The 26,808-nt window shown below is 47.4% G+C and overlaps 1 protein-coding gene across 1 annotated transcript in view; it reads right to left on the reverse strand.

Annotated features, from left to right (window-relative positions):
* Positions 1-1,334: 1,334 nt before the first annotated feature.
* The window catches only part of LSP1 (lymphocyte specific protein 1), a 48,376-nt gene continuing 22,902 nt past the window's right edge, over positions 1,335-26,808 (reverse strand). The window contains exons 2-11 of the mRNA XM_062494442.1: positions 25,006-25,158; positions 22,796-22,885; positions 19,350-19,533; positions 18,278-18,409; positions 15,180-15,223; positions 14,925-15,006; positions 14,441-14,581; positions 13,742-13,822; positions 12,767-12,881; positions 1,335-3,095 (exon numbers count right to left, since the gene is read on the reverse strand). Of these exons, the coding sequence (XP_062350426.1) occupies positions 12,792-12,881; positions 13,742-13,822; positions 14,441-14,581; positions 14,925-15,006; positions 15,180-15,223; positions 18,278-18,409; positions 19,350-19,533; positions 22,796-22,885; positions 25,006-25,158 (997 nt within the window). The 3' untranslated portion in view covers positions 1,335-3,095; positions 12,767-12,791. The remainder of the gene's footprint in view (positions 3,096-12,766; positions 12,882-13,741; positions 13,823-14,440; positions 14,582-14,924; positions 15,007-15,179; positions 15,224-18,277; positions 18,410-19,349; positions 19,534-22,795; positions 22,886-25,005; positions 25,159-26,808) is intronic.

Consider the following 26,808-nt stretch of genomic DNA (forward strand, 5'->3'; position numbering starts at 1 on the left):
ACTAATCCAGCAAGACTCACTCAGTGTGACAGTTTGTCCTTGCTCAAAATGCAGCCTTGGGAGAAGACAGAGCCTAAGTCTCATACAAAAAGCCTCTGAGATGCCAGTGCTGCAAAAACCACAATGCTGTGAAAAATGAACAGAGGGAAGAGAGGAAGCAGTCACCTACCACCTAACACCAGACCACTAACTGCTGCACAGTGGCACCAGCCTGTTCTCCTTCACTCACAGAATCAACCACAGGTCCCTACAGAGGGAAGGGATGACCCTCCATGCCCTCATTCCCTCCTAGCATTGCCCAAAATGCAAATCCAGCATATCTGGGCTGCAGCATCCATTTTTTTCCTTTTTGGGGAGATATAGGAAGATTTCACCATTCTCCTATCCCCCCACCGCCAGTCCCACCACCATGTGCACACATGTTACTTTGGGAGGAGAAACAGCACATGGTAAAGTTAATTTAGCTATGGAAACGCTCCCCCTGGCAGATATAAGTACCTCAAAGAGCTGCACACATTTGCTCCAAGTCAGTTCTCTCCCTGGTTCCTGACCACCACTAGAGAGCTCTGGTCTCCCACAACCTGTTTCTCCCATTTCTCTGCTGTCACCACAACCTGAATTACAGCAGCTGTTTACTGAAACTACATCTAGGTCCCTGAGGGCTTTAAGTGGAGAAAATATACTCTGCAAATTAACCCTCCTTAGAGAAGGAATCTCACACAAACAAACTTTGAGGCCTTCTCTACCCTCTCCAAACTGGCAGGGCACAGGAACAGTAACTGGAGAACTTTTCAGCCATCACTTCCACCAGCCAGCTGCAGAACTGTATTGAAAAATTGGTGCAACCAGCTTTCACACATGCAAAGTAGTGTTGCTCACCTCAACCAGAACATCTCTATGCACCACACTGCTGCTGCTCCAGCCTCACTTGAAAATCCCAGCACAGCAGAGAAAGGGCTGAAGGGAGGAAAATGGGGCCATGCTGCTCAGTGCTTTGAAGAACACAGGTCTCCTTGAATTTCTACCTCCCAGAACTGATGCAGAAGATGGAGAGAACAAGGGTACCAATCAGCAGAAAGATAAGTGCAAGAAGTTATATTGGAATTCTCTCTTTCCTCACCTACACTTCCCTGAAGTGTTAGGATAGCAGAAACTCTTCATTGTCTCTACACCATAAAAGTGTTATTACTTGGAAGGTCACCCCATAAAAAGGTTTTTCCATAAAAAGGTAGATGGTTCCAGATAGAGCCATCAGCTCATTACTGTGCTGGGTTCCAGTACAGACAGCTACAATGACATTACTGAAGCTGGATTAGCAGGATACAGAGGAAATTTTTCTTTTAGTACAGCTGACTTCACCAGTGATTTTGGTTGAAGTCTGTGATGTTCCTCAGGTCTGTTACCTAGGGAGACAAGTTCTGTGCTTCTCCTGGCCAATCACACTCCCCACGAAGTCTGCAGGCTGCTCCATTGCTCACCCAAGCACTACTCTTTCCCCTTTCAGAGGCAATTACCCCCAATGAAAAATGCAGAAAAAGAACATGGATCTAAATGGGGCAGGCACACAGAAAGCACCTTTCCTACATATGTCAAGCTCCTTTTCTTCTTGTCACTCAGACTGATGCTTCTTCTCCTCCACCTCACATTCAAGCTGAGAGTTTCAAGGTCTTTGAAAACAGCTTTGCTGCAAACTCCTACATGAACAAAATTCTCAGAGTTGCCACCATTACAACATCATCTTCAAATTTTATTAAATGCTTACCAAAAAAAAAAAAAAAAATCCAGAGGCACAAAGTTTTAAGCAGAAAGCACACTGATGGCAAGAAGAAAAACAAGATGCCCTCTCTCCAGGAGGGAAGAAACAAGTTGCCAAGTTATGTTGACATAGGAAGAAGAGAGGAAGGACAGTAAAGAGGGGGTGGGGGACATGTTAACACCATGAAGTATGAGCACGTGGGAGAGTTCAGAAACAGCCCTAAAAGGTGATTTGCAGACCTCAGGCCCAAGGCCAGAAATGCCACTCTTGAGGGACTCTGTTTCCTCAAATTCACAGAAGCCTTGGTCTCCACACACTATTCACTAGGATGCCATTTCACCAAGATTGTTTCCAGCAGCAGCCATTTCCCAAATACCCTGCACTTCAGAATTCAGGAACATAGCTCACAAGTTAAAGGTGCCACCACATCTAACTTTTAGAAGTGTTTCACTCACTGGCACTGGAGCCCACAGGTTAGAGAATAAGCAAATCACTTCCCCAGAGAAGGGAGATAACACTAGTGGTTAGTGCTCCTCACCTGGGAAAGGAGATCTCCAATCCATCTTAGGCAGAGGAAGGCAGCAGCTATTTGAAACAAAGCTGCTATTGCCCTGCTGAGACAGAAAAGTGGCAGGAACATTTTGGCATGCGTACATAACTGATTAATGAATGATCTGGGAACTAAAGAAAAAAATCCAGAGCTAAGTTGAATGTAATTTGATGTACACAGAGACAAGTAGATGGAAGTCCCTCAAAGCAGATGATCTAGAGGGACAGAGGCTGCATCATGAACAGGGAAAGACTTCACCCATACCAGCAGAGTGACAAGTGGTCCTTGCACTCGCATCACATTCTCCTTGCAGTTTTTTTACACCCAGGATCTGCCCACTGCCCTCCTTTCAAACACCAAATCATCTAATTTCTGTGCAGTTCCCTTCTCTTCCATCCAGCCACCAAGGGCCACAAAAGGAGAGATTCTTAATCACTTAACAAAAGCCTTGCCTGCTCAGCAGGGTAGCAGATCCCTCTCTTCCAACACTTAAGAAGAGGGAATAGAGCCTCTCATCTCCATAGCAGAGACAGATTAAAAAGAAAAAAAGAAAAAATAAGCCAAAGAGTCACATAGAAAGTTAAAACAGGGATGAGTTTCATCAGCTGATCTAGTTCCCTTCAGCTGTTTGGAGGCAGCATGGGGTATTGCTCAAACCCCAAGAGGATTCAAGCTGTACCCAAAGCAGACTAACAGCAGTCCGGAGAAGAGAAACATCCTTCAATTATCTTCTGTGGAGCAGAGGAAATAGTGGCATGGAGGGTTGCATCCAGTCAGGACCAAGCTCAGCTGCAAGACAAGAAAACACAATGTTATGGATACCATCTGGCCTCTCATTAGCAATACCCTGGGCTATACAGAAACTGTATCTTCTCTAGCAATTATAGGCAGGTTTCTCCCATCCATTTCCACAAAGCCCTGTGCATCAGCCCATCCATAAGCCTTCAACATAAGTCAACTGTGCTGGGAACATCCACGCTCATGGCAGAGGAGATGCTGAGGGCTGCATGCCCAGCAGAGGTCATGGCTGCACTCCTGCCATGCTGTCTCCCACCCCCAGAAGGAGATTCCCAGGCTTCCTCCCAAGCCCAAGAAAAACACTAAAGCAGAGAGTGTCCCCTCAGCCCCCGACAGCCACAGCTCTGTTTGGGACCATCTGCAGCAGCATTGGGTTCCTGCAGCTCTCCATCTGCTCCACGCACAACAGCTGGTACAGCCAAGGGACTCCAGCACACAAATGACTTCTCCAGCACTTGATAAATGACTCCTGCATGCTGACACTCTCCCCACTGTTCCTGATTTGGGCCTGATCACAAATGGAGCCAAGTCAGAAGAACAGCTGGGGTCCAAGAATGGGTGAGCATCCATTCACCCATGAGAACTCAACCAGCAGCACAGAAATTTAACCCTTTGAAAGCCTCTTGACTTCTAGGTTCAACTTCCTTCTACCTTATCACAAACCCACACATATTTCTTGGGCAGTGCTTTCCCTACTGTCCCCAGGTTTCTAGCTCCAGCCTTTCCACTGGCAATGAAACAAGTCTGTCTGTCCCTTTACTTTTGCTTCATTAGGTGGCAAGAGGGGGAAGACAAATCTTCCTTGTTGAGAATTTCTACTGAGCACACAAAGCTCTGAAGGAGACTCAAAACAAAGCCAGGCATGACATGGAAGACAAATGAATTAACAGCTCATTTCCTTCTGCTGTCTCTGAACATCTCACTGCTTCATTAGTCAAGCACACAGATTCCAATACAGTCACATGCTGTGGAAGTTACCACTCATAAGGACTCCAAGACCCATAGCACAGCAGGTTTCAAGTCAGATAGGATACTGAGATAGTAGCAAGAGTAATTTTAAGAGCGCAGACTATTGTAAGAGACAACAAATCTTGAGGTTATAGAGCACAAAGCAGCCTCTGACTTCGGGAGCAGAGGAATTTTCCCGTGTGTGGATACTAAGCTGTCCACTCTGAGAGCCCCCATGCCCTCCTCAGTAGCATCTGGTAGCTTGCAGCAAATCCTAGGCAAGATCCTTCTCTGACTCGTGTGGGGAGCTGCATTTTTCTGGAGTGCAACAGTCCATAGGACATGGAAAACTTGCCAAGAGCTGATCAGTAGCTGGGAAGTTCACTGCCCTGCCTCTTCAGTATTCCCTGCACAAGCCTGAAGCAGGTGAACCTTATAAATCTGGTTTACCAGTGCTGCTGGACCATAGCTCATCTTGTAGTACAGGCTGTCCATGGGACCACATTAAACAGGAACACATTAAGTCATTCCACAATAAATCCTACCCTGAGGTGCATGTATTTGCTCACCCTTCAGCAGACATTTAAAAAGGCACAAAAAGCCCTACAAGCAATTACCTATTCCTAAACAAACAGAGCCAGAGTAGCATCACACAAAGTACCTACATGTCACTCCATCTGAGACATTTTGGCTTTCTGACTCAATAACCTAAAATACCCATGAGGCTGGGGAGGAAAGAAGGTATTTGACAAAGGAATGGGCTCTCAGCCTCTTTTTGGAACAGTCAACACTTGCCTCTAAGACTAGCTCCTGAAACAAAGGAAATCCTAATGACAGCCTTTTGCCTAAGGAATGAAGCTAGTAAGACACTGGGAATGTCCAACAGTTGTCACCCCCAGCTGACAAATCCCCTCCAAGCCCCCTCAGAGAAAACAGCAGGTCTCTCGTGCCTACAGCTAACATAAATCATAGAATGACAGAATAGCTTGAATAGAACCTTTAGTTGAAAGGGACCTTTAAAGGTCATCTAATCCAACACCCATGCAATGAACAGGGACATCTGCAACTAAAGCAGGCTGCCCAGACCCCCCCTCCAGCCTAACCTGGAACAGTCTCAGGGACAGGGTATGCACCACCTCTCTCTGGGAAACCTGTTCCAGTGTTTCACTGCCTCATCATAAAAAAAAAAAAAAAAAAAAAAAAAAAAAACACAAAAACAAAAAAAAAACCACCTTCCTTATATCTAGTCTGCATCTACCCTCTTACTTTAAAAGCTTTACCCTTTGTCCCATTGCTACATGCCCTACTGAAATGCCTGTCCCCATCTCTCTTATGAGTGGCCTGTATGTATTAAAAGGCCACAATAAAGTCTCCCCAGAGCCTTCTCTTCTCCAGGACAAAACCCTCTCTCAAGCCTGTCCTCAGAGAAGTACTCCACCCCTCTGATCCTTTTTGTGGTCCTCCTCAGGACTTGTTCCAACAGATGCACCACTTGCTAGACACTGCCTGTACCCTGGCCCACCACAGCTTCTGCCCTGCAGGGCAACTCATCCACCATGGTGAGGGCTTGACCTTGATGCTTTTGAGCTCAACATGCCATGTTTTTATTTGCTGCTGCCTTTAAAAAAAATAAGTCATCCTTCTCCCCCCCTCCCCAGCCAGTTTTGGCAGACACACCACCTGCTTGCTGGGTACAGAGCACCTTCCCAGCCTAGTGCTGACAGCAGCACTGCAAGCCCAAAGCCAGCACTGAGCACTCAAGCACAAATAGCTGTTCTGCACTTTTCCAGAGTTCTATTCAGGATAGTTTTCCCGCACAGTAGGTATCATGTTACAGACCCACACTAACCAGAGCAGGCTAGGAGTCACCAGGAACAGAACACAGCACACCAAAGAAACAGCCCCCCCGAGCAAGCCTGACATCACCCTGCCCTCCTTTTCCTTGTTTCAGGATACTCAGCTGCATCCAGCACCAGGGATTAAGGGGCTCAGTGATTTATGCCTTATTTCAGAGCAAAACTCAGCAATTCTGTGCTGAGCAAGAGCCACAGAATCAGATTTCCTTCCTGAGGCTGCCAAAGAGTCATTGCAGGTCAGAGGCTGTTTGGTGCTCCCCAGCTTGCCCAGGAAAAGAAAGGAGAGAACTGATACTAGTTTTATCTTTGTATCCCCAACACAGACCCTTAGCTCCACTGTGCTCACCTGACCAGCACTCACCACAAAGGAGGCAGAGATGAGCAGGAGCAGGAAAAGCAGCCAGGCATCTGTGCAGGAGCAGCCCAGAATTGGCCAAAGGGCTGCAATTGCCATTGGAGATCAGACCTGACACAGAGCACAAAGCCATTTCTGCTTCATTCAAGAATGAGTGAGAAAGGCAAGACAGGGGTAAAGCTTCCCAAGGGGAAAGAGAAAACTTGGTTTTATCCTGGAGGAAAATGTCCCTGTACTTCATGCAGCAAGGAAAGACCAGCCAGAGTCAGTGCTGTGACAAAGCACTTCCTCACTGATAAACACAGCTTCTGAGAAGCCCTGTATTTCACAGTGGTGCCTTCATGCCAGATGAAACGAATCAAGGCCAGTGTTGACTTTGATTCAAATGACACACGTAGTTTATGGCTGCTCTGCTGTATGTAACGTTGTATCACAGTATTAATAACTGAAATTTGGAAAGTCATTAAACATTCTTGCTTTTTGACTCTGAAGATGTTTCAAAGCTTCAAAGTTTCAAACCCACTTTGTTTCCCTCGACATTTCCTTCTAAATCCCATTAAGACTTGCCAAAACACAAACGTCTAGGGTGCCCAGGAGCTCCTGCTGTGCTAATCCCAGGAGCATGAGGGCTCCATGTTTGGCAATACAGCTTCTCCCCAGGACATCTCTTGCCCTGCCACACCCACCCTCAAGACTAGCTGATGTTACCTCAGAACAACAAGGACTGATGCTCTTCCCCCACAATACTGACTACATACTCATAGCTTTTAGAGAGAGGAAAAGGAGGACTTGTATATAAATATTTCAAAATCCAGCCCAGGGCTAAGCCCACACCAACTCTAAACTTGGTCTTTTCTTGCAGGAAATGACAATGCTGATAACAGTATCGTCCTCCACCCAGCCTGTCTCCAGTCACCACCCCCTTTCTCCTCCTCCCACCCTACCAAAGCCTGGGAAGGACAACCTGCGGCTGCAGCGGCTGCTGAAGAAGGCAGCCAGGAAGAACACCATCCTCATCTCTGAGCAGGGCAAATCCTTCCGCTCCAGCCTCTCACCCGTGAACGAAGCCAGCCCCGACCAAGAGCGTGCTGAGAGCTCTGCCCCAGCAGAGACCCCTGAGACCACAGCACCCACCTCTGCCCCCCTGCCAGCCCCCCCCTCCATCAGGCCCATCCACCACCGCGCCCTCTCCCCTTTCTGGAAGGGGAAGCCTTTCACGCTGAAGGTCACAGAGCAGCGGCGCATTGCTGAACATGTCAAGCTCACAACCTCCTCGGCCATGCCCCTGCTACAGAAGCCAGGAGCTCCTGAGACTCCACAGCAGCCTAAGGGCATGGGCTCCCACCTTCCCTCTCCATCTGACCCTTCAGTATCTGTTTTCCCCCAGCCTCCTCCTTCCAGTACACCCAGTAAAGACAGGGCACCAGAGCTCACCTACATCACCAAGGTGAACACTTATTTCCACAGTGTCAAGCCACCCAGGGCTAAGACTCCCACACCAAACCCGACCCAAGGAACTGACAGCCACGAAGATAAAAGGCCTACTTCCCCAGCACCTCAAACAAGCAGCTCTGAACCATCTCCAGAGCAGACACCCACCTCACTTAAAGACAGCAATGCCACTTCCCCCTTGCCAAAACCTTCCCTCCTCCCTGCTGCAGGCACACAGCCTCCTGATCAAGCTCCCAAGCCTGTTCCTACTGAGAAGCCCAGCACCTCTGATGTCCACACCAATAAGCCTACAACCCATGGAAGTGACACCGAAATACCCAGATCCAAGATACCTCCTGAATTACCCAAGCAGGACAGGGACATCCTAAAACCATCAACATCCACTGCTCCCTGGAGGCAAGCACGGCCAGTGACACCAACTCCAGCACAAACTGATGGTACCACATCCACCTCCACATACACCAAGGCAGAACACATCCCTGAACCCCAGGTGACTCCCAGCTTACCCAACAGCAGCTGTCCCCCCAAAGCTGAGCCAGCACCATCCTCAGTAGAAGCAGCAAGACCTCCTGGAGCCAGCGCCAGTGGCTGGCATCGCCTCAAGAAGCACTTGATGGTGCAGCCAGAAGCAACCAACTTCCCAGAATCCAAGCCAGAGAAGCTGGGACAGAAGGAAGGCAATGAAGAGGGTGATGGTCAAGTAGTCATCAAGCAAGACTTCATGCTGGTTAAATCAAAAGCCATGAGGATGTGGGATGCCATTTTATACCAGGTGGCACTCACCAAGGAGAAGAAGCAACAAGCAGAAGAAAAGAAGCCACAGAAGGAAGAAAGCATCTTTGCCCCCCGCCGCTTACCCATCCTTCTACACAAGCCACGCTTTGATGCCCGGAAACTGAAGGAACTGGCTGCCAAACCCATGACAAAGATCAGCACCGTGTTTGAGGTGAGCCGCTTCCGACCCAAAGGGACTGAGGAGCACGCCAAGAGCTTTAACAGAACAGCATCAGGATGGTCGGTCAACTGAAGCCAGGCTGCTCCATGCCCTGGGAAGTGCACCAACAGAGAGGGGCACCTATGACCCAGTTTACTCCCCCAGCAGAGCCAAGTGTAAGGAAAAAAGGAAATAAAATAAAACCCCTCCAAGCCAGCAGCCCCATGCTGCAGGGTTAAGGGTTACTCGCCGTACATTCAAAAGCTCAAATACACAACTACCAAATTCACAGGTCACAGGAAAACAAACATGTTTGTTTTAAAAAGAGTCAACAACAATCACTGGATGCAGTAACAGAGTGAAGGCACACAGAAGAGGACAAGCTACCTATAGAAAAAAAAGACCAGTTTAGAGTAGGATAAAGGCATTGGAATTTTTTTGTTGCATTTCTCTCAGACAGAGGTAGAGCCTAGGAACAACAGCAGTTGCAGATGAGAAGGAATCTGGGTTGCTCCCCATCTCCAGCCATCTTAGAAACCAAATTCAAAGGGGATACATACAATCTATCTTCTCTACAGAAAGTGTACCCCATGCCTATTTGCTGAGAACAGAATAGAAACTCATCCTTCCACCCAAAGCACTGACAAGAAAAGAGAGTAAGATATCCTGCTCTCACCAAGCAGTTCCTATGCCTAGCAAAATGGGCATCATCTGACAGTCTCCTAAGCCAGTCTACTAAATAATAATGCAAAGAATAATAATTGTTTCAGTAATCAAGTTCTGTTACGCATCTTACCATGTGTTCTCCACAACAGCTGATGGTTAATGTTTCCACAATAACCAACAAGACCCCACTTTAGCATGTGGGTATCCAATTCTGTATTTAATAAGGTGCTGGTTTCTGAGGGGTTCTGCTAAACACATGGAGTGTCATTTTCAGGGTGAACATCATGACAGCTGCACATTTGCTTGTCCCTGATGTCCTGAAAAAAGGGCATTTAAAGGAAAATCCCCAACTCTGCCCACCCACAGACAACTGGGCTTTCCAGTATTACCCTTTGCAACTCCACTGCCAGCAAGCTTGTGAGCATAAAAGCTGGGAGATCAGTTATTTCTGTTCCACAAGGGACTTGGTCATATGCTGGGGTATTCCTATACAGCTAATACAGGAGTGCTATGTTTAGTCCAAATAGAATATGAAGAGCTGTGTACAGAGTTTCCTTTTCCATGTGCAGAGGATAGAGAACTGCCCAACAGTTCCTCAAGCCAAACTGCAAACAGACTTAGAAACAAAACAAAGAGCCCCTTTTGCCTTTTTTAAAGTCTTCCTGTTTTGCAGTGATGCTATAAGAGCAGTTCATTTAGCAAACCTTCAATTACATTTTCACTTTACCTGTCTCATCTCTATTCTGTAACCCCTTCCCTATTCAAAATGCAAAAACCAAGTAGGAAAAATAACCCAATTATCTAAAGTGGGGATTTTGTCAAACCCCCAGTTTTCAAAGATAAAGGTAAAAAGAGGTTGGAATTGTTCCAGTAATCACAAGTGAATCCTAGGTAAGCCTCTGCAGGAAGATTTAACACTGCTGCAAGAGAAGGCTACAGAGAAACATCCACACAGCAGCACAAACAAAAACCTAAAGAGTGCAGCATAAAACATGTAATACAGATAAAGGCAACCTTACCAGAGAGTGATAAATGGCACCTCATACCAGCACAGCCAGATGGGTGCCTCCACACAAAGGTCTGTATGCACAAGAGCCACAGTAATGGTATGAAAGCTGCCAACGTCGATTACATTTGGGAGGCTAAGTGGAGGTGGTTCAACAATCACTTGTACTTCAAAATAGCTTTTGTTGTGCACCAAGGACAACCTCCCAGAGCAAACCAGCAACTCTCACTTAAAGCCTCGGTTTTGCATCTGCTAGGCTTCCAATCAGGCTGCATCCACATCCCAGCCCCACTGCACATGGATGAAGGATGGGGAGATGCCACTGGGGAGAGCAATTCCCACAAGAAGAAAGGAAACAGAAGGCGGCAGATCTGGATGCATGGTTTAGCCCTTTTACCCAAAAGCAAAGGGCAGAGGCACACAGCAAGCATGGCAAGTCCTGCAGAGATAGACCCAGACACAAGAGTACCACAGACAGAGGACATATCACTGTAGGCAACAGATTTCTATCAGTGGCTGTTCACAGGAAGTCATTGTGGTGTGCTCCAGCCTGAGCTGCTGTACTGAGGAAGAGAGGAGGATGCTACTGAGCACAGAATTTGTCTATTTTTCAATGCCATATGGCATCAGGCAGCTGCTAAGAACCCAAATTGACACTTACAGAAAAACCTTTGTTCCATAGCCTGCAAATGAGGTCCTGCAGCCCAGGAAAGGAGGGAAGGAAAAAGGGGAAAAAAAAAAACCCACCTGTGTTTAAGCAACTAGAAAGAAAGCTGATAAGGTGGTATAAAGCAAGTGACAGGGGTGAGCCAGAGGGTTTGAGAGCAAGAAGGCCACAACAATGATTCAGCAGTAGGGAAAAAGGATGAGCATAGTTCAAGGTGATGCAGAGGAACTGGGGAGCAGGAAGCTCAGAGCGTATAAAACAAATGGGTAAGAACAGAAACAATGCAAACTCCTTCAGTTTTCACAGCCATTTTGCTATTCACAGTGGAAAAAAACCCCAATAATTTCAGTGTGAACAAACCCAGAGAGCAACAGTGCTGTGCCATGGCTGCTTGGAGTGCTGCATGGATCCTAGAGGACCACCCTGTGACAGTGCCTTGTCTTTCAAGAAAGGATGCTGGACAAAGACCAGAGTCAAAGGCACTTTCGTTTGAGCTGCTTAGAGAAACTCAGGTAGAGCAAACAAAACCTGCTGACAACCTAGCAAAACCTGCTTGCTGTAGAGAACTGAAGCTCAGTAGGTTCCCACCTGGTGCACTGAAACAGATTTCAGGAGAAAGGGGAGACCTTACGATAGGTTTCCCAAAGTCATATGCAGAGAAGCAAGTTGAGGATGCAAGACCTGTGGACTAAAAACGGCTTCAGGCAGTCTTGGGCTTGTACCGCTGCCCATCTCAAAGCAGCATTCAAAGGGCGTCTGCTCTAACGGGCACTACAAAAGGGAAAAAAGCCTAAACAAACAAAACAATATGCAACACACAGAAGCCAGCTCCTTAAGGGTGGGAGGTAGGGAAAAGAAGGAACACAGGCCCCAGAAGAGTTCAGAATAAAAGGTGTTTTGTAGCAGGCAGAGCTATTTTAACCTTGGCAATGAAATAAAGCTTCTTTTTTACAGTAGGAAAAAAAAAAAAAAAGAATGAGCTTGTTTTCACCCTCAACTTCCTCTCCACTCTGTGCCAGATGCTGCCCAGTTGGATCAACCAGTTATCACCTCCCTCTATTGCCATTCCTCTTATTACCACAACCCTCTACTATCATCCACTCAAGATAACACCAGGATATCTATGAGCACAAACACAATAGGAACATGAGATCCAAAGACCATTTCAAGAGCAACCCAGCTCTGCCTTCCCCTTGCTGCACATCAGAGAACAGTCCTTTCTGCTCTGTTGGTCTACCCAGTACAGCAGATGTTCACATCCTTCCTGCTGCAACCTTATTACAAACTGATTCCAAGAGGTTACTGAAGTCATTAAAAGTTTTCTCCCTGATTAATTCAGTAAATCTGGGAATTAGACCCCAGAAACATTTGAATTTCATAAGTACTTCAGCCCCAATGCTCAGCCAGAATAATCTCCAGCTATCTAATTCTTGCAATTCAAGAGAGCATAAGGAAGGACCCCAGATAGAGACCATTCCTTTGACCTAGCAAAGGCAAACACATCTTCACCCAAACTGCAGTAGCTCAGGGACTTGCCGTGCAGATTAAACTAACAGAGGTAGCCAGCTTCCTGGCAGCATCAGAACGGCAGAGACCAAAACAAACCCCTGCTGTGTACCCACTCCATTCCAGCCCAGTCAGGCCCAGAAGCAAGGCCCTAGCTGTTCCCATACAGCACCTTCCAACTCACCCTAAGTGCTGCTGGCAGAAATAATACCAGCATCCTGCCAGAACAGCACAGGAGTTTGCTACACAGAGCAGAGTCATATCCCACCTACCTGGTTAATGAGTTCTCCAGACATGTTATTGCTCTGCAGCATCATCTATCAGCACCTTCTTGTACTGGCCATGGCCTGTTGCAACAAACTTATACTTTTTGCCAGAAGGAATGGACTGAACAGAAAAGAAAAAGCCAAAGTCAGAATTTTTCTCCATTAAATAGGCAGTCAAAAAAATCAAATAACTGAAGCCAGCAGAGCACATGACACAGCTGCCTTTAATCCCAGAGGGCTTGGAGACAGCCCACTCTGTACTGCCTTCTTCACACAAACTCCCTGCACAGATCCATCACCACCTTCTGTAAGCACAAGGTAACAAAACAAGAGCAGGATATGCAATAGGAAAGAAGACGCAACACAGACATTGTGAGGGAGGGCTCATCTAAGAGCCCAGACTCCAAAGCCAGGGTTGCTTTTATCCACGGCAAGAGATTGTAGGATTTACCAGATACTGACAGTTTCGACACAAGGACTGACAAGATACTTTGATCTTCCTCTCCCAGCCTAGACACTTTGAGCCATATCTGCTTGCTGCATTTTAGAAGACATTTCCACAAACATTCCCACAAAACCCAAGATCCAACTGCAAGCGATACTGTCTTAGGTTCAGTTCAACTTAGTTTTGCACATTTTGTTTACTCTCAGTGCCAAAAAACATAAGAGCAAAATTACTCAAGTTGGCAGTTCCATTGGACCCTAGAAGGCTGGGACACCCAGCTCACAGGCTGAGAACAACATTCTAGTCAAGAGACCTTTCAGAATTACTGGATATAAAAGTATTTTTACCTCTGCTTTCACTAGAGCTGAAATAATAGCAATTCACTGTTAGGAAAAGCTCTTCAGCATTCAATTGCATTGATAGATACAGGCAGCCCTTGTCCCTACAGAACATCATCTTCTCAATACTTCCAACCCAGCCAGCAGCTCTTTTTTTCAGCAGAGCAAGTGCTCTCACACCCACAGACACCAACTCACCTTGATACTGCTCTCAGGTTTGGGACTCCCCTTCTGTTCCCAAAGGCTTCTTTTACTCACGATGTCTCCAGCCACAATGTCCTGAGAAAAATTATGTTTTCATTACCCTTCACTGCTAATGCTGCTGAATATGTCTTTGTTCACATCCATTTCCAACCCACACATCTGACTTTTTTTATAATATCACATTATCTGACCTATAACAGCTGCTGCTAAAACCCATGACTGTGAAAACATCTTCCTGTTCCTAGCATATGCTGTTTTCCTATCATTCTTCCACAACAGTCTGAATTAGCTCCAAAATGTTTATTTTCTTAACTTTGTAAACTATTTAGGACATACAAACATCAAGGCTTCTCTACTGTAAGGAATTCTGCTCTCAAACACATTTGCAACCAACATGTTACAGAACCAGCCTTACCCACAACATCCAGAAAGTGAAATCACAGAGCAACACATAATACTCCCTGCATTTTCAAGTTTGAAGCATTTATCACCCTGGTACTAGATGCAACTTCATGCTTGACAACTGGAGCTCAGCCCAAGCCCAAGTAGGAGACACATCCATTCTCCCCACCTGCTGATTTTATTCCTGTTTCAAATCACAGCCTCAACCATCAACACAGATGTTTTCCTGGATGTACCACCAAGGAACCAGTCCCTGCCTTCAACACAAGGCAAGTCCTCCAAGGGCAGTACCTTACAGGCTGAGGGCTTCACAGCAGATTGAGCTGTCACCTCCCCAGTCTCCCAGAGGCTTTTTGTGCTGGCTACCATCATGCTCGTGGTGGGAAGGTCAAGAGAAGGCTGCCGGACAGGTTTTGGAGCCTTTGTGGAAGTCTGGAAAATAAACAGTTTGCCATCAGAGTCTGTATCCTGATTCTTTCCAACCCTGGAAGGCCCCTGGAGATAAGGGGCTGTAAAAGGAGACTTGTAGGGTCCTACTGGTTCCTGTCAGACACTCCCACTTTTTAAGCAGAGAACATGAAAAAACAAGCTTGCTAAAGAAACCTACTTCATGCTGTGGAGGGACATACAGACAGAAGCAAGGAGTGCTCCCATCCAAGTGAAGACAATGTAGTTGTCATCTCACAGATGGTAAGGCTAAGAGGCACTGGGGGAGAACAACACCAGCGAAGAGGGCTCCTGGGAGGGTGAGGGCAGAGACAACACAGCAACCCACCTCAATAGCCTGTGTGTACTGCTCCAGCCTGTCATCAATCTTCGACACAGGGAGAGGAGGCTGACTCTTCTTTATGCTGTTACTGCAGAACAGAGAGGAGGATTGTGGTGTTCCCCCAGTGCCAAGGCAGAAGGGAGGGCTTTGTGTGCCACAGCCAGCCTGTCACTCCTGCCTTTCCCCACACAGCAGGGCCTGCTGACAATCTCCACTTGCAGCAAGTGACCTGCCTTACCCTGAGGCCAACCCCAGAAATACCTTTTCTGTATTGAGCGGTTCAGAGACTCAGTTCTGTCCGTGATCTGAAAGGGAGAAAGAAGACAAAGATTTAACTTTAGTCCATGCACCTTGGATGGGTGCGAGTCACCTTAGCTGACCATTGCTAGGCCCTGATCTCTCACCCGTATTTTGGTTAGAAATCCCTCAGTCAGCCCCCATGTTCCCCTATTGACCAAAGAGAAAGTGAGCAATCCCTTTCTTCCCTCTTTCCAAGCAGGGGAAGAGAATCCCAACTAATTTCAGGGGCAAACCAACAATGTCTAAATTGACTGACAGCTGAAACACCAACCAAGACCATTTTCTCTACTCCCTCTGGTGAAGAAGGTCTCTCTCAGGCCCTTGGTTTCCTAGCCAGACACAAAAAGGGAAATTGCAAGTACAGAAAGACAACGGGGAAAACTAGAAGCCACATCTGCAGAACAGAAGCCAAGCATGGGAGCAGCACAGGCATGAGTTAGGTCAACTTATACATGACAGAGAAGCACACAGACAGGGCACAAATCAGCACATGAAGCCACCTGTGAGGCAATTCTTCACGTCAAGCCATCAGGAAAGAGTTTTGCACCAGAGGCTCCTGTGCAATAACTCTTTGGTCAAGGCAGGAAGGCAAGCAAACACTTCACAACCACTGCAGGAAAGGAATGCTGAAATGTTGCTAAACCTTGTGACTCTTTCATGCCCCAGAAAAGAAGTACACAGAAAAATCACCTTGAAGCCAAAGGGGAGGCTTTCTTAACACCGGCTCCCACAGAGTCAAGGAGCAGCAACCAAGTAAAAGGAGCCTTCTCCCCCTGCAAAACTGCTGCCTGTGCCACAGGAAACATCACCTACCAAGTTAGCAGATAAAAAACAGCACTAAATGATCCTTTAAGATGCTTCCAGGATGCTGGTGCTAAATTTTAGCTAAACAGAAGACAAGACAGTGTCACAGAGGACACATTTACCAGCTGTGCCCAAGAGCACAAGGCCCATTAGAGAACAACCAAATAGTGCAAGCCTGGCTAACAGAGATGACCTGGGGAGAGCCACTCTGCAGGGTCCCCCCACAGCAGCAGGACAGAAGCCCATCAGCCAGCTCTGTCTGCTGGGCAGGCTGTCTACCTGCTGTCAGCTCACTCCTTTCCTTGCTGCTGCAGGAGTTGCTGCCTGCCTCTGAGCCATGACTTCAGAGATTTCCCCTTGCTCACTGATGGGCAGGCTGGTACCTGACAGGGCACAGCACCAATCTAAAAGGAGAATCTAGTAGATCTTTGCCTCAGCTTCCCAAACAGAAGTAGATGGCAATGGGAAAAAGCCTTGCCAGTCCTGCTAGGGAGATGGTGTGCAGGTGCAAACCATACACAGGCACTTCCGAAAGGTCACAAACAAGGAACAAACTTTCACTGTGCTATTTGGAGACCACCTCCCCCCACTCCTGAAATTTCCTCGCAGTGAGAATTGTGCATTTCCCTGGTCCCAAGCACTTTCTGAAGGCCAGAAGAATCCACAGCTGCTCATTCAGCCAGCCTCAAAACTCCAGGCTCACAAGCAGCTTGTGACAAAACAGGACTGGGACAAGACTTCCCCCTTGCCTCCACACTTCAGCCCTCAGGCCACAATGGCCCTTTGAACCCCAAACAACACCCCATCCCCCTACAACCCAACATCAGCCTGCCCCACATGTGCACCCACCTTCTACCAGCCACATCTGGCAGGGAGCACACCACTGACTGCAGATGCTTTTGTCTTTTCACTGCAAGCAGGGTTTCTGCTGAGCTTCCTGTGCCAAAACAACTTCTTGGTGGCCAGTGTGTTTAGTTTTCAATGTTCACAGAGCCCTGCTAGCTGGGGTGTAAAGATCATCCTTTCTTTGGAAGGATTCCAAGCTCAGATTTTTCCTGAAGTTTTACATCCAGCTTAGTGTGCCAGTGAGCTCTGACATCACCATTATAAAAGAGAGAGACTGTATTTCTAAACCTTTCCCTGGGCTAATCCTAGCAGCAGCAGTTAAGCTGAGGTCAAGAATATATGTGTGTTTTGGGGTTGTAAAGACAGAAGTTTCAGCACATAAAAGTTGCTGAAAGCGTTTTCCCCATTTTCCCACCAGTCTCACTTCAGGAATATGCTTTGGCTACTCCCACCACACTTTTCACCCTGGCATTAGCACTCAGCCTGCATCCACACCCACTATGTCTCCCCTCTTAACTTGACTGTAAAATAGATTCTCCACTAAGAGCAAGAATGTGATGGCTGTAGATGATGAAAATTTTCTCTTTCCATGTATCTACTGATGCAAAAGGAAGTACTCATACCATCAACCCCAGTCAGGAAATATTGAGTAAACAGCAAACAGTGCAAAACTAAATTAAATAAAAAAGCAAAGACAGTTCTATTTAATAGCAGATTAGCAGGCTACACAGACTCCTCACCAGCTCCCTCACTGCTACAATCAAAAAGGTGAAGGCTTAAAGACAAAAAAAACCACCTCATTCAGTACAGAAACACTTATCTGTATCTATTGTATTTAAAAGCACACACAGAACTGAGGATTTGTGGTAAATGCAATGCAAGTCATAAGATGCAATTCAGGTGGTGTTAATAATGGATGTTTCACAAGAGCATCAATGCAAACAGATGTGATTGGAAAGGACACAATGCTTCAGAGAACAGAAATCCCCGTTAGTTTAAACAACTTAAGTCATACATTTTGTTCTAAGTAAGAGAAACACCACTGTTTCACTTACTGGGTTTTTTCCCCTTTGGAAGGGAAATTTTATTAAGTTCTTGTGAATTTTATTAAAGACTACACAAGTATCTCAGTATCACAATATTCCCTGGAGCCCCTCATTGAACTTTAGACTTTCAGAGTTATTGCTACAGCATCCAACAGCTCAAGCAGGCAAAGTAGGAGAGGAGGGGTTGACAGCCATGAAAGATGAGGCAAATTGCTCATGTGGTTTGTCTCAGCTTGCAGCAGGACAGATAACAGGATTCACACCCCACATCACTGTAAGCCCTGGATAATCTTTCCTCATCATTAGTTGGGTCCTCTGTTGTGACAGTTGTCATGCACCCAGAGGGGCCCCAGCAGCACAAACCTTTGTGGAGCACACTGCAGTGTGGTCAGAGCACAGGTCCTCTTCTTCCAGACTGGCAAGGCTTGGGGCCTTCTGTCTTTTCTCTGGTGTTTCTTCTTCTTTCTCTTCATCATTTCGCCTTCTCTTCTTTTCCTGAGTGCAAAAAAAAAAGAACAAGCCAGGAAGTGAGTTGGTCAAGCTGATTACTATGCAACAACAGTGATTTTTCCCGTCTCCCAAGCTTCCCGCTTTACATTAAGTAAACACAAAAGCACAGAAACTTTGAGTTAACACTATCTAATTTGGAAGCATTTAGGAAGAAGCTCATATATCATTTGGAAGGGAGGGCAGAAATCAGAAATTCTGTAGGTTCAAGATACCCAAATGGCATTAAAAGGGGTCTTCGCATCAGTTATAAAGATCTCTAACCACAACTGAGAAAAACATTAATTTCTCATTTAGAGGTCAAAAGGAAGGAGAGAAGCTGCCTTTAGAATAAAGGGTTGGAAAGAATAATACACCGTTCTAATACAAAAATCTTACTAGCCCCAGACAGTCAAAATCCATTTACAAATAATATTTGAAGCACAGCCCCCTAACCTGTATACCATTTGAATTTCAGCTTTCTCTCTCTCCCCCTCCCCCCTTAACCAGGAATTATCAGAACAAAAAAACACAGCTGGGAGCAATGCAAGGCTAAGAGATCTAGCAAAACAAAGCACACAGAAGGTGTGATAAAGGCTGGGGAGAGAAAAACAAGCAGTATAATTTAGATTTGAGCTCTCCTGTAAAGCTACTCACTGCCCACAAAGCCACAGGAGAATTAACACTTTCCTCCTCAGTATGACAGGGAGATGGCAAAGCCACCACAAGCTCTGGGAACAAACACACCTCCCTGACAAAAGGGCAGAGGTTGCCTGCACTGACCATAAGAAGGCACAGCACACAGAAGAGTGGCACCAGCCCACATCAGTGTCTACATGGACTCAATTCCCAGCAGCAATGGTGAGCCACAGCATGGGAGAGCAGCCCCCAGCATCAGCTCTCCCACAAGTCCTCTGGGAAAAAGAGGATCAGCACCTCCTGATCCCACCTCTTGCTCAGCTTGTTCCTGCTTCTCCTGCTCTTGAACATCTTCTTCCTCTTGGCACAGCCTCTCTTCCTCTCTAACAACCATATTTTCCTCTGGGCTTTCCTGATCCAGCTGAATCTGCTCCAGTTTGACTTCAGCTTCTCTCACACCACTGTCCTCTTCTTCATAGGACTGTCTTGGAGACCTGGAGATGGGGGAGAGATCAAAGGAAAAAAAACCACACAGTTATGAACCTACAGATACCATTACGTACCTCAGACCTCTAGAAATGCAATTTTATCACTTCCCCAAACCTACAGCATGCTGGGTACTCCACATTAGGGCTCACAGCCAGCTCCAGGCACACAGATGTAACATCAGTCACATCTCACTTCCCCAATTTAAGTCTTCACAACTCAGCTCAACTAAGAACTGTGGCAGAGCTGAAGGTACCTGCACATTACCAGCATCATGATGGGCAAGACCCATAGGCAAGCAGAGAAGAGCCCTCTGCTCAAACCCCTGGCAGAGAGGACACTGCTACCATGATATAGTGCTGGCTCAATTCCCTGCCTGGCTACAGCTCAAATCCCTGCTAAGAGCCAGCTGCCAAACACAAATCTGATGCTGCCCCCATGATTCCCAGCATTCATTCACTGTAAGGCACCAAACACAGCCCTTCTCTACCTAAACTCATCTTCCATATTAATAGAGTCTCTTGCTGGAGGAGAATCCAACCAACAACATGTGAACATGCTTCTCAAGCTGAAACTAAACTCTAGGGCAAGGCTGCAGAGCCACCCCCCCGGAATTAATTCACAGGCAAGGCACAAGCAAAATACAAGCAATGCTATATTGACACCTGATTCCAAGCCTCAGTTTTGCCCACTAGAAAAAAATTACACCTCTACTCACATCACTTATCTTATATCCCAGCAAAACAAAGGAATTCCAAAGCAGATGGGGTCACCCCTTGGCTTGGGAGTCTAAAAAAATCACAATGGGTTTGGTACAAGAGACTTGTTCCAGGTCTCTGAGGCTACAAGAAGAAACCCAGGAGTACGTTCATGCAATTAGCTTCGCAAAAACAGAGCAGCCCATGCCTTTGGGCACAGGGACACCAGGAGTACAGAACCCCAGAACTCTCCCTGGCTTACAGCCATGCACCAAGCTGTTATTGCCATATTACTGTCCCCAGCCAAAAGAGCTTTCTCCTCCCACCCAGTTCTTAGAAAATTGCCTGGCTTGAGAGAGCAGGGTTAGAGAGCTGGCTAGCAGGCAGCTGCCAAAGGGCAAGGCTGAATCACTGCCCCTCCCTCAACAGGCAGCACCAAAACACAAAAAACAAGTTCCAACAAGACCTTTCCACCTACCTCTCTGCTGCTGGGAAGGCAGCTCACAGGTCAGCTACAAGCCAGCCCTCCACACTGACCACATGGGGAAAGAAAGATGATGCATATGCTGGCTCACTTGACTTGTTTCTCACCATCCTCACACCAAGAGCAAACAGGCTCTGAAGGCCCAGGAAGCTAGCAGCTCTCCACCAGGAAGCCAGCAATGTCTCCAGCTCAAGTGCAAGCTCATAGTAAAAATTAAGGCCAGCAAACACAGTGCAGCCTATAGGTGCCTTTCACACTACAGCAATGTTGTATGGGAGGCAGCTAGGCTGGCACAGCTTCACCTTCTTCCACAGAGCTGATAGCATGGCTCCCCTACCTCAAAGATGGGAACCAAGACCAAAAAGAAAATGTGCCTTAGCACCAAGGCCCTCAGAGGATGCAGGACCTGGTTTAGCTCCATCCAAAAGAGGGTAGCTGTCTCCAGCTACTCTTTCACAGCTACCACTTAAACCCCAAGATTTGCTTCATCTTCAGGCAAACAGGAACAAAGGGAGTTAGAAAATCCTGACCACAGCACTGCTTGTCCCAGCACACGGCATCATAGGTAGACACACAACCTACCTGTGCTCATAGCACACTCCAAACTTATCTTTTGGATGAAGCAGGTCCCCAAGGACAAAGTTGCTCAAAGACTTTACAGGGCACAGCCCCTGCTATGAAGCAAGGCCAGCAGAGCCCTTTGCAAAAAGCCTAGCCCCAGCAAGCCCACAGAGCCTGAGCCCCTTCAGCTGCCTCCCAACCAGCCCTTAACCAAACAGCCTTCAGCTACAGCTCCTGCTTTTAAAGCATCAGCCCCCACTGATGGGCTTCACCTGCCATGAACACCCCTGCTCAGCACCCTCCCCTCCCTACAGGGCTAACACAAGCATCACATAAAAACCCAACGAGAAATACCTGGAGAGGATAATGTTAATTCCAACTCATTCTCTTTTGAAGGCTAAGCAGCAGTTAGCACTAGCCTTTCTTTCCAAAAAAAGCTCTTTGCAAGGGGAGCTGGAAAAAGAGGCAGCAAACCAAAAAGCAGATGATTTCTATTGCTCCCACAGATGTTATGATCATCATGATTGTGCTGGGCCTTAGAGGTGATTGAGAAGTGCTTGTGGGGTCAGGGTTGCAAAGGTACAGCTTGCAGCACGGTTTAGCCACAATGTTTGGGGAAAAGTAACAAAACTTCGAGTTCTTTTTATTTATTCAGCAGTAAATATTAATCTTAAGCATTTTTTCAGTCACAGAATAGTTTGGGTTGGAAAGGACCTCTAAAGGTCATCTAGTCCAATCTCTCTGAAATAAGCAGGAACCTTTTCAATCAGATCAGGTTTCTCAGAGCCCTGTCCAACCCGACCTTGAATATTTCCAGGGAAGGGCCATCCACTACCTCTCTGTGCAAAGAATTATTCAGGGTAAAGAAGAGGCTATGCCAAAAATTGCCTACAAAATCAAGCTGCCGAGAGTCCACATGCAGGTAGATGGTATCCAAGGGAAGTGGTTAAGGGAAGAGTTTGGTTTATTTCTGTAAGGGAGGAGTAATGGGAGATGGGGACTAAACAGCTGGCACACAAGCACCTCTCAGGGTCTTTGCTTCCTTTTTCTTTCCTGCTCCAAGAAGAGTCAGGCACAAGGTGGGCTGGGGCCATAACACCCACTATGCTGACATGAGCCAGGAAGCAGCAATAACTTAGAACAGCTTTTCAGGCTGGCCTGGATTATGTTAGAGACCATTTCAGCCCCTGCAGCAGCTCAGGTGGCTTAAATCTGCTGTTGTCACTCCTCCAAACCCAGGCGTCCTGGCAGGCTGCCCTTGCTTGGAGCACAAAGCTCAATCCAAACATCCCCAAAGCTTGGAGCCACCCCTGGGCCATTCCCTCCCTGCTAGCCCAAATGGCAGGCAGAGAGCATCTGTGTCTGGGAGTGGTACAGGGCCTGCTCTGTCCTGCTGATGCTCCAGACTCTGGCCTCATTCTTACCACATGCCAAACTTGACCTGGGTTTGGTCACCCCTCCTCAGGGACAGTCCTTTTTCTGGGGACATGGGTACCCCTCCCTTTGGTTCATCTGTGTCCTACCCACCTCTGCTTGCGCTGCTCGAGCTTCTGGGACCAGTCACTGAACCCCTCATCTTCCTCCAGCTCCGAAGTCCCAGATGGCTTGAAGTCACAGCTGAAACACAATAAAAACAAACATAAGCATTGAAGGGCGTGCAAAAAGGCCTTAACCTGGCTTGAAAGAGCCACAGCCTGACACAGTCCTTCTCTCCTTCCAGTTATTCCATTTATTCTTCTTTAGGTGAGCTGCACTGTTGAAGATAGCCATGGCAAAATCACTCCAGTATTTGTGGCCCTGGCCACAAATGTGTGCTCAGGCTAACAGAAAGGCTCCCAGGGAGCAAGGGACACTGGCTGAATGCTGTTAGAAAACTGGCCACTTCCCTGTGTCGCTCTGCAAACACAGCTCCAGGAGAAGCACGAAGCCAGGACAGCTCCATCATCACCAATTTAGCTGATATCCATCCCTCTGGCTCCCAAGAACATTCCTGTCTTTCCTGCAAACCCTCTGTTCTCCTGACTATTTCTTTAGCGGGGGTAAGGGAGAACAGAAGGTTCACTCTGTCCCTTTGGAGCAAGGAAATGCAGGGGTGGATTTGAACTAAGTGGAGTGACATGGATAGGATGAGTCCCAGCTTGAGAAGAGCCACAGGAAGGAGGGGGCAGGATTTACAAAAGAGAAAATGAAGCTTTTCAGAAGATTAATAGCCAGGGCTGACCCTGGCCGCATGAGTAAGCCCAGGTGGCTGTCAGCAGCTGTAAACAAAACCAGGGAATGGCCAGAGAAGAAGAAACATCCTCGTGGTTGAGCCTGGCCCAGCAAGCTTTGGCATGATGAAGCAGGGACCAAAGCCCTTCATTTTAGGAGCTGTTCTTGTCACTGCCCTCTTAAGCACTCAACTAAATTCGGGCAATGCCAATGGTCCTGCAAGCTCCTGGGCTCCTGGGGATGCTGCACACTGCTCTGGCCTGAGGCTGCTTATAGCATCAACCAGCAAAGCAGAGACCAGAGAGCTCATCTGCTGTTTTAAAGACCTTTTCAAATTATTTCCTAGCCCCCACGTGAAGGGGGGTTTGGAAAAGTTAATAAGTATTATTACTTTCCAGACCTTCTGTTTGCTTTTAGAGCAGACTGCAGCAGCTTTGTCTGCAGAATGTCACCATGGGTACTTCCACAAAAGACTGTCAAGGTGTTTTGCAATGTTTTTATATACTAAAAAAAACCAAAAAACACAATGAAGTCTTGAATAATTTTGGAATTATCTTGGGAAAAAAAAAAAAAAGATCTTTTAATGGAAAAAGAGTAGGTTTTCATAAATAACTTTTGTTATTTTTCCAGTAAAACGAAGATGTTGCTTCTTTGTGACTGTAACTCCAAATCCTGTCACCACTTTTCCATTGTGTTCAATAGATTTAGAAATAAATTGAACACATAAATAGGGGTAAGACTGAGGACTTTGAGACGAAAATCTGGCAATTCAGAGTGCAGACTTGTTTTAATGCAAGCCCCAGTGCTGCACAGCATCTGGGCTGCTGAACCATGGATGTGGGGAGGCTGCAGTAGGATGTGGTGTGGCATGCTGGGGATGTCATCCCATCCCTTCTCCAGGTGTTTCTGCTTTGACAGCAGATAGCTCGCCATCTCCATAAATGCCTCCTGAGATATTTCCATTTAGGACTTGCCTCATTAAAGCACAAAGTTAATTTTGGAGCTGTGAACTGCACCAACTCAGGTGCTGCTTCATGCTTCTCAGTGCTAGGGCAGCATCCTCTGAGGGAGGAATTGGAAGCTCAGCCAGGATAGGTGATTGCTTGTACTGATTGTGCATCACATACTCAGGCATCTGTGTCTTTGCATGTATCAGGAAACTGCATTACTTCTGATGTAGGATGAGTCCCAAGTTGAAATTTAACCAAGCACTGAAATCACTGGCAATGGGGACTCCCTGCCAGAGTGCAGCCTGCCCCAAGCTGTATCAGTGTAAACTCTCAGGGCAGTAAAACCCCCAGCCTCCAGCCAAGAAAGCAACCGAAACAGGACTTCTGGGGTTTTCTGCCCAAACAAGAAAGCACACTATTTGCCAGTGTGCACTAAATCCCCCAGCCCAAACCTATAACTTCCCCATCTTCCCCAAACCACCCCAAACAACAGGGACACACTCTCGGTAGCTGCAGGAGGGGTTTGCTGCAAGGAAAAAGTTGCTGCTGGAGGATTTATCCCCGGGTATTTCTTACTGGTTTTCCTGTGCCAGAGCTGCACTCTCCGAGCAGGAGACGGTGCCATTCAAGCCCTCCTCTGCCTGGGACCGGAGCTGCTTCTCCCGCTCCCGTCGCCGCCGCTCTCTCGCCGCCTCCTCCTCATCTTCCACACTCCACTGTGCTGTCAGCCTGCCAAGACAGAGGGAAAACCCATTTTTAGTGCCATCAGGCAGTCCTGTGAAACCTGGTAGCAACTCTCTGAGGTGTCCGGGGCCCCCCCCCCAGCAAGCAGGAGCCTTCTGCAGAGGCGTGCTCCCACCATGAGCATCGATGCTCAAAGTGGCATCCTCACCTCCATCAGCACAGCGCTGCAGTGGGACTGACTGATGGGCAAGGATAAGGTGGGACACAGCAACTGGGAGAGTGGTGCAGGAGATCATGCAAGTCTCTATAAGGAAGATGTTGTACATATCCTCTTCCTACCAGATCAGCCACCTGCCTGTGGGCTAAAGCCCATTGGAAAGCACCATTGCCTGCAAAAACAGCTTTGCACCCCTGGAAGGGATTGTAAATGGTCCTGCAAATGCTGCAAGTTGTCTGAAGAGTTTGTAAAGGGTCCTGCAGTGCTGCAAGGTATCCAAAACCATCTCGAGCTTTGGCCCATGGAAGGCAAGATCTGTACCCTGGGGATGAATTTCCTTAGGCAGCTGAGCCGCTCCTGCCTGATCGAGAGCCCAGGAAACAGTGGCAGAGGGCAGCGCCTATGTCCTGCTCTGCCCTGCCTGGCTTCCTGCCACCCCTGCGGAGAAGAAAAACCTGTCCTGGCTTCTCCCAGACATCTCAACTGCTGGATAATAATGTCTCTGACAGCAGAACAGCCTCTTGCATCCCCGAGGAAGTGATAAGGTGGATGCCACATTCCTTCTCTGGTGATAACGCCAGTCCAGTGGCTCCCCACGTGGGATGGGTTCTTGCTTCACTGACAGCACCAGCTGAGATTCAGGCAGAAAGGAACACGCCATGGGGTGGCCACCACTCACCCAAAGGGCCTGTGATGGCAGCTGGAGCTGGGCAGCTCTGATCTGTGGTACCCAGGGCTGATGCTGGGGCTGTTGCTGGGGCAGATGCCTCCTCACCCGACTCACCCCTGGCTCAGCCAGGTCCAAAACAGACACAAAGGCTGTTTCCCCGGGCATTTTCAAGCCTGTTTACAGAAAAGTCTTTCAGGAAGGCACACGCATGGGAGCTGGGAAGTCGGTCTCCCACCAGCAGGAGGACCCAGACCCACCTGCACATCCCCACCTCAGGCACACCGTGAGGACCACAGTCCTCTTAGCATGAACCTACTCAATGGGAGATACAGCGCAACATTATTCAGATTGGAACAGAGAGCCTGTGGAAAGGAAAATGGGGAAAAAGCCCAAATAGAAATGCCTTAGTTGAGACTTGTTTCAGCCCAGTTTGAGTGAATGAGGGACAGGTTACAGCTGGCCTCGGGAGTGTGATTGCCAGCCTGCCCAGCTTTGCCTTCAGTCTGGACTATGAAGCACGTGAGAGGGCTCATTTCAACATGGGTCTTGCCAAAAAACTGTTTTCTTTTGAGGTTCAGGACAGATACCTCCCTATCCTAGCAATGTGGGGGAATAAAGCCCATTGGAATTAACTGATGAACAATATAGCCTTTGTAATTACACTGTGAACCTTGTTGTCTTTCCAGGGAAGACTCACTCAGAGCCTATTTTACTCTGCAGTGCCAGTGGGACTGTTGAGCTTATCCCCAGTAGCATCCCTTTGCACAGTGGTCCCACCACCACCCTGTCAGGAAGCTGGTGATGACTC

Source organism: Cinclus cinclus, chromosome 6 (genome assembly GCF_963662255.1).
Source record: "Cinclus cinclus chromosome 6, bCinCin1.1, whole genome shotgun sequence".
Taxonomy (NCBI): domain Eukaryota; kingdom Metazoa; phylum Chordata; class Aves; order Passeriformes; family Cinclidae; genus Cinclus; species Cinclus cinclus.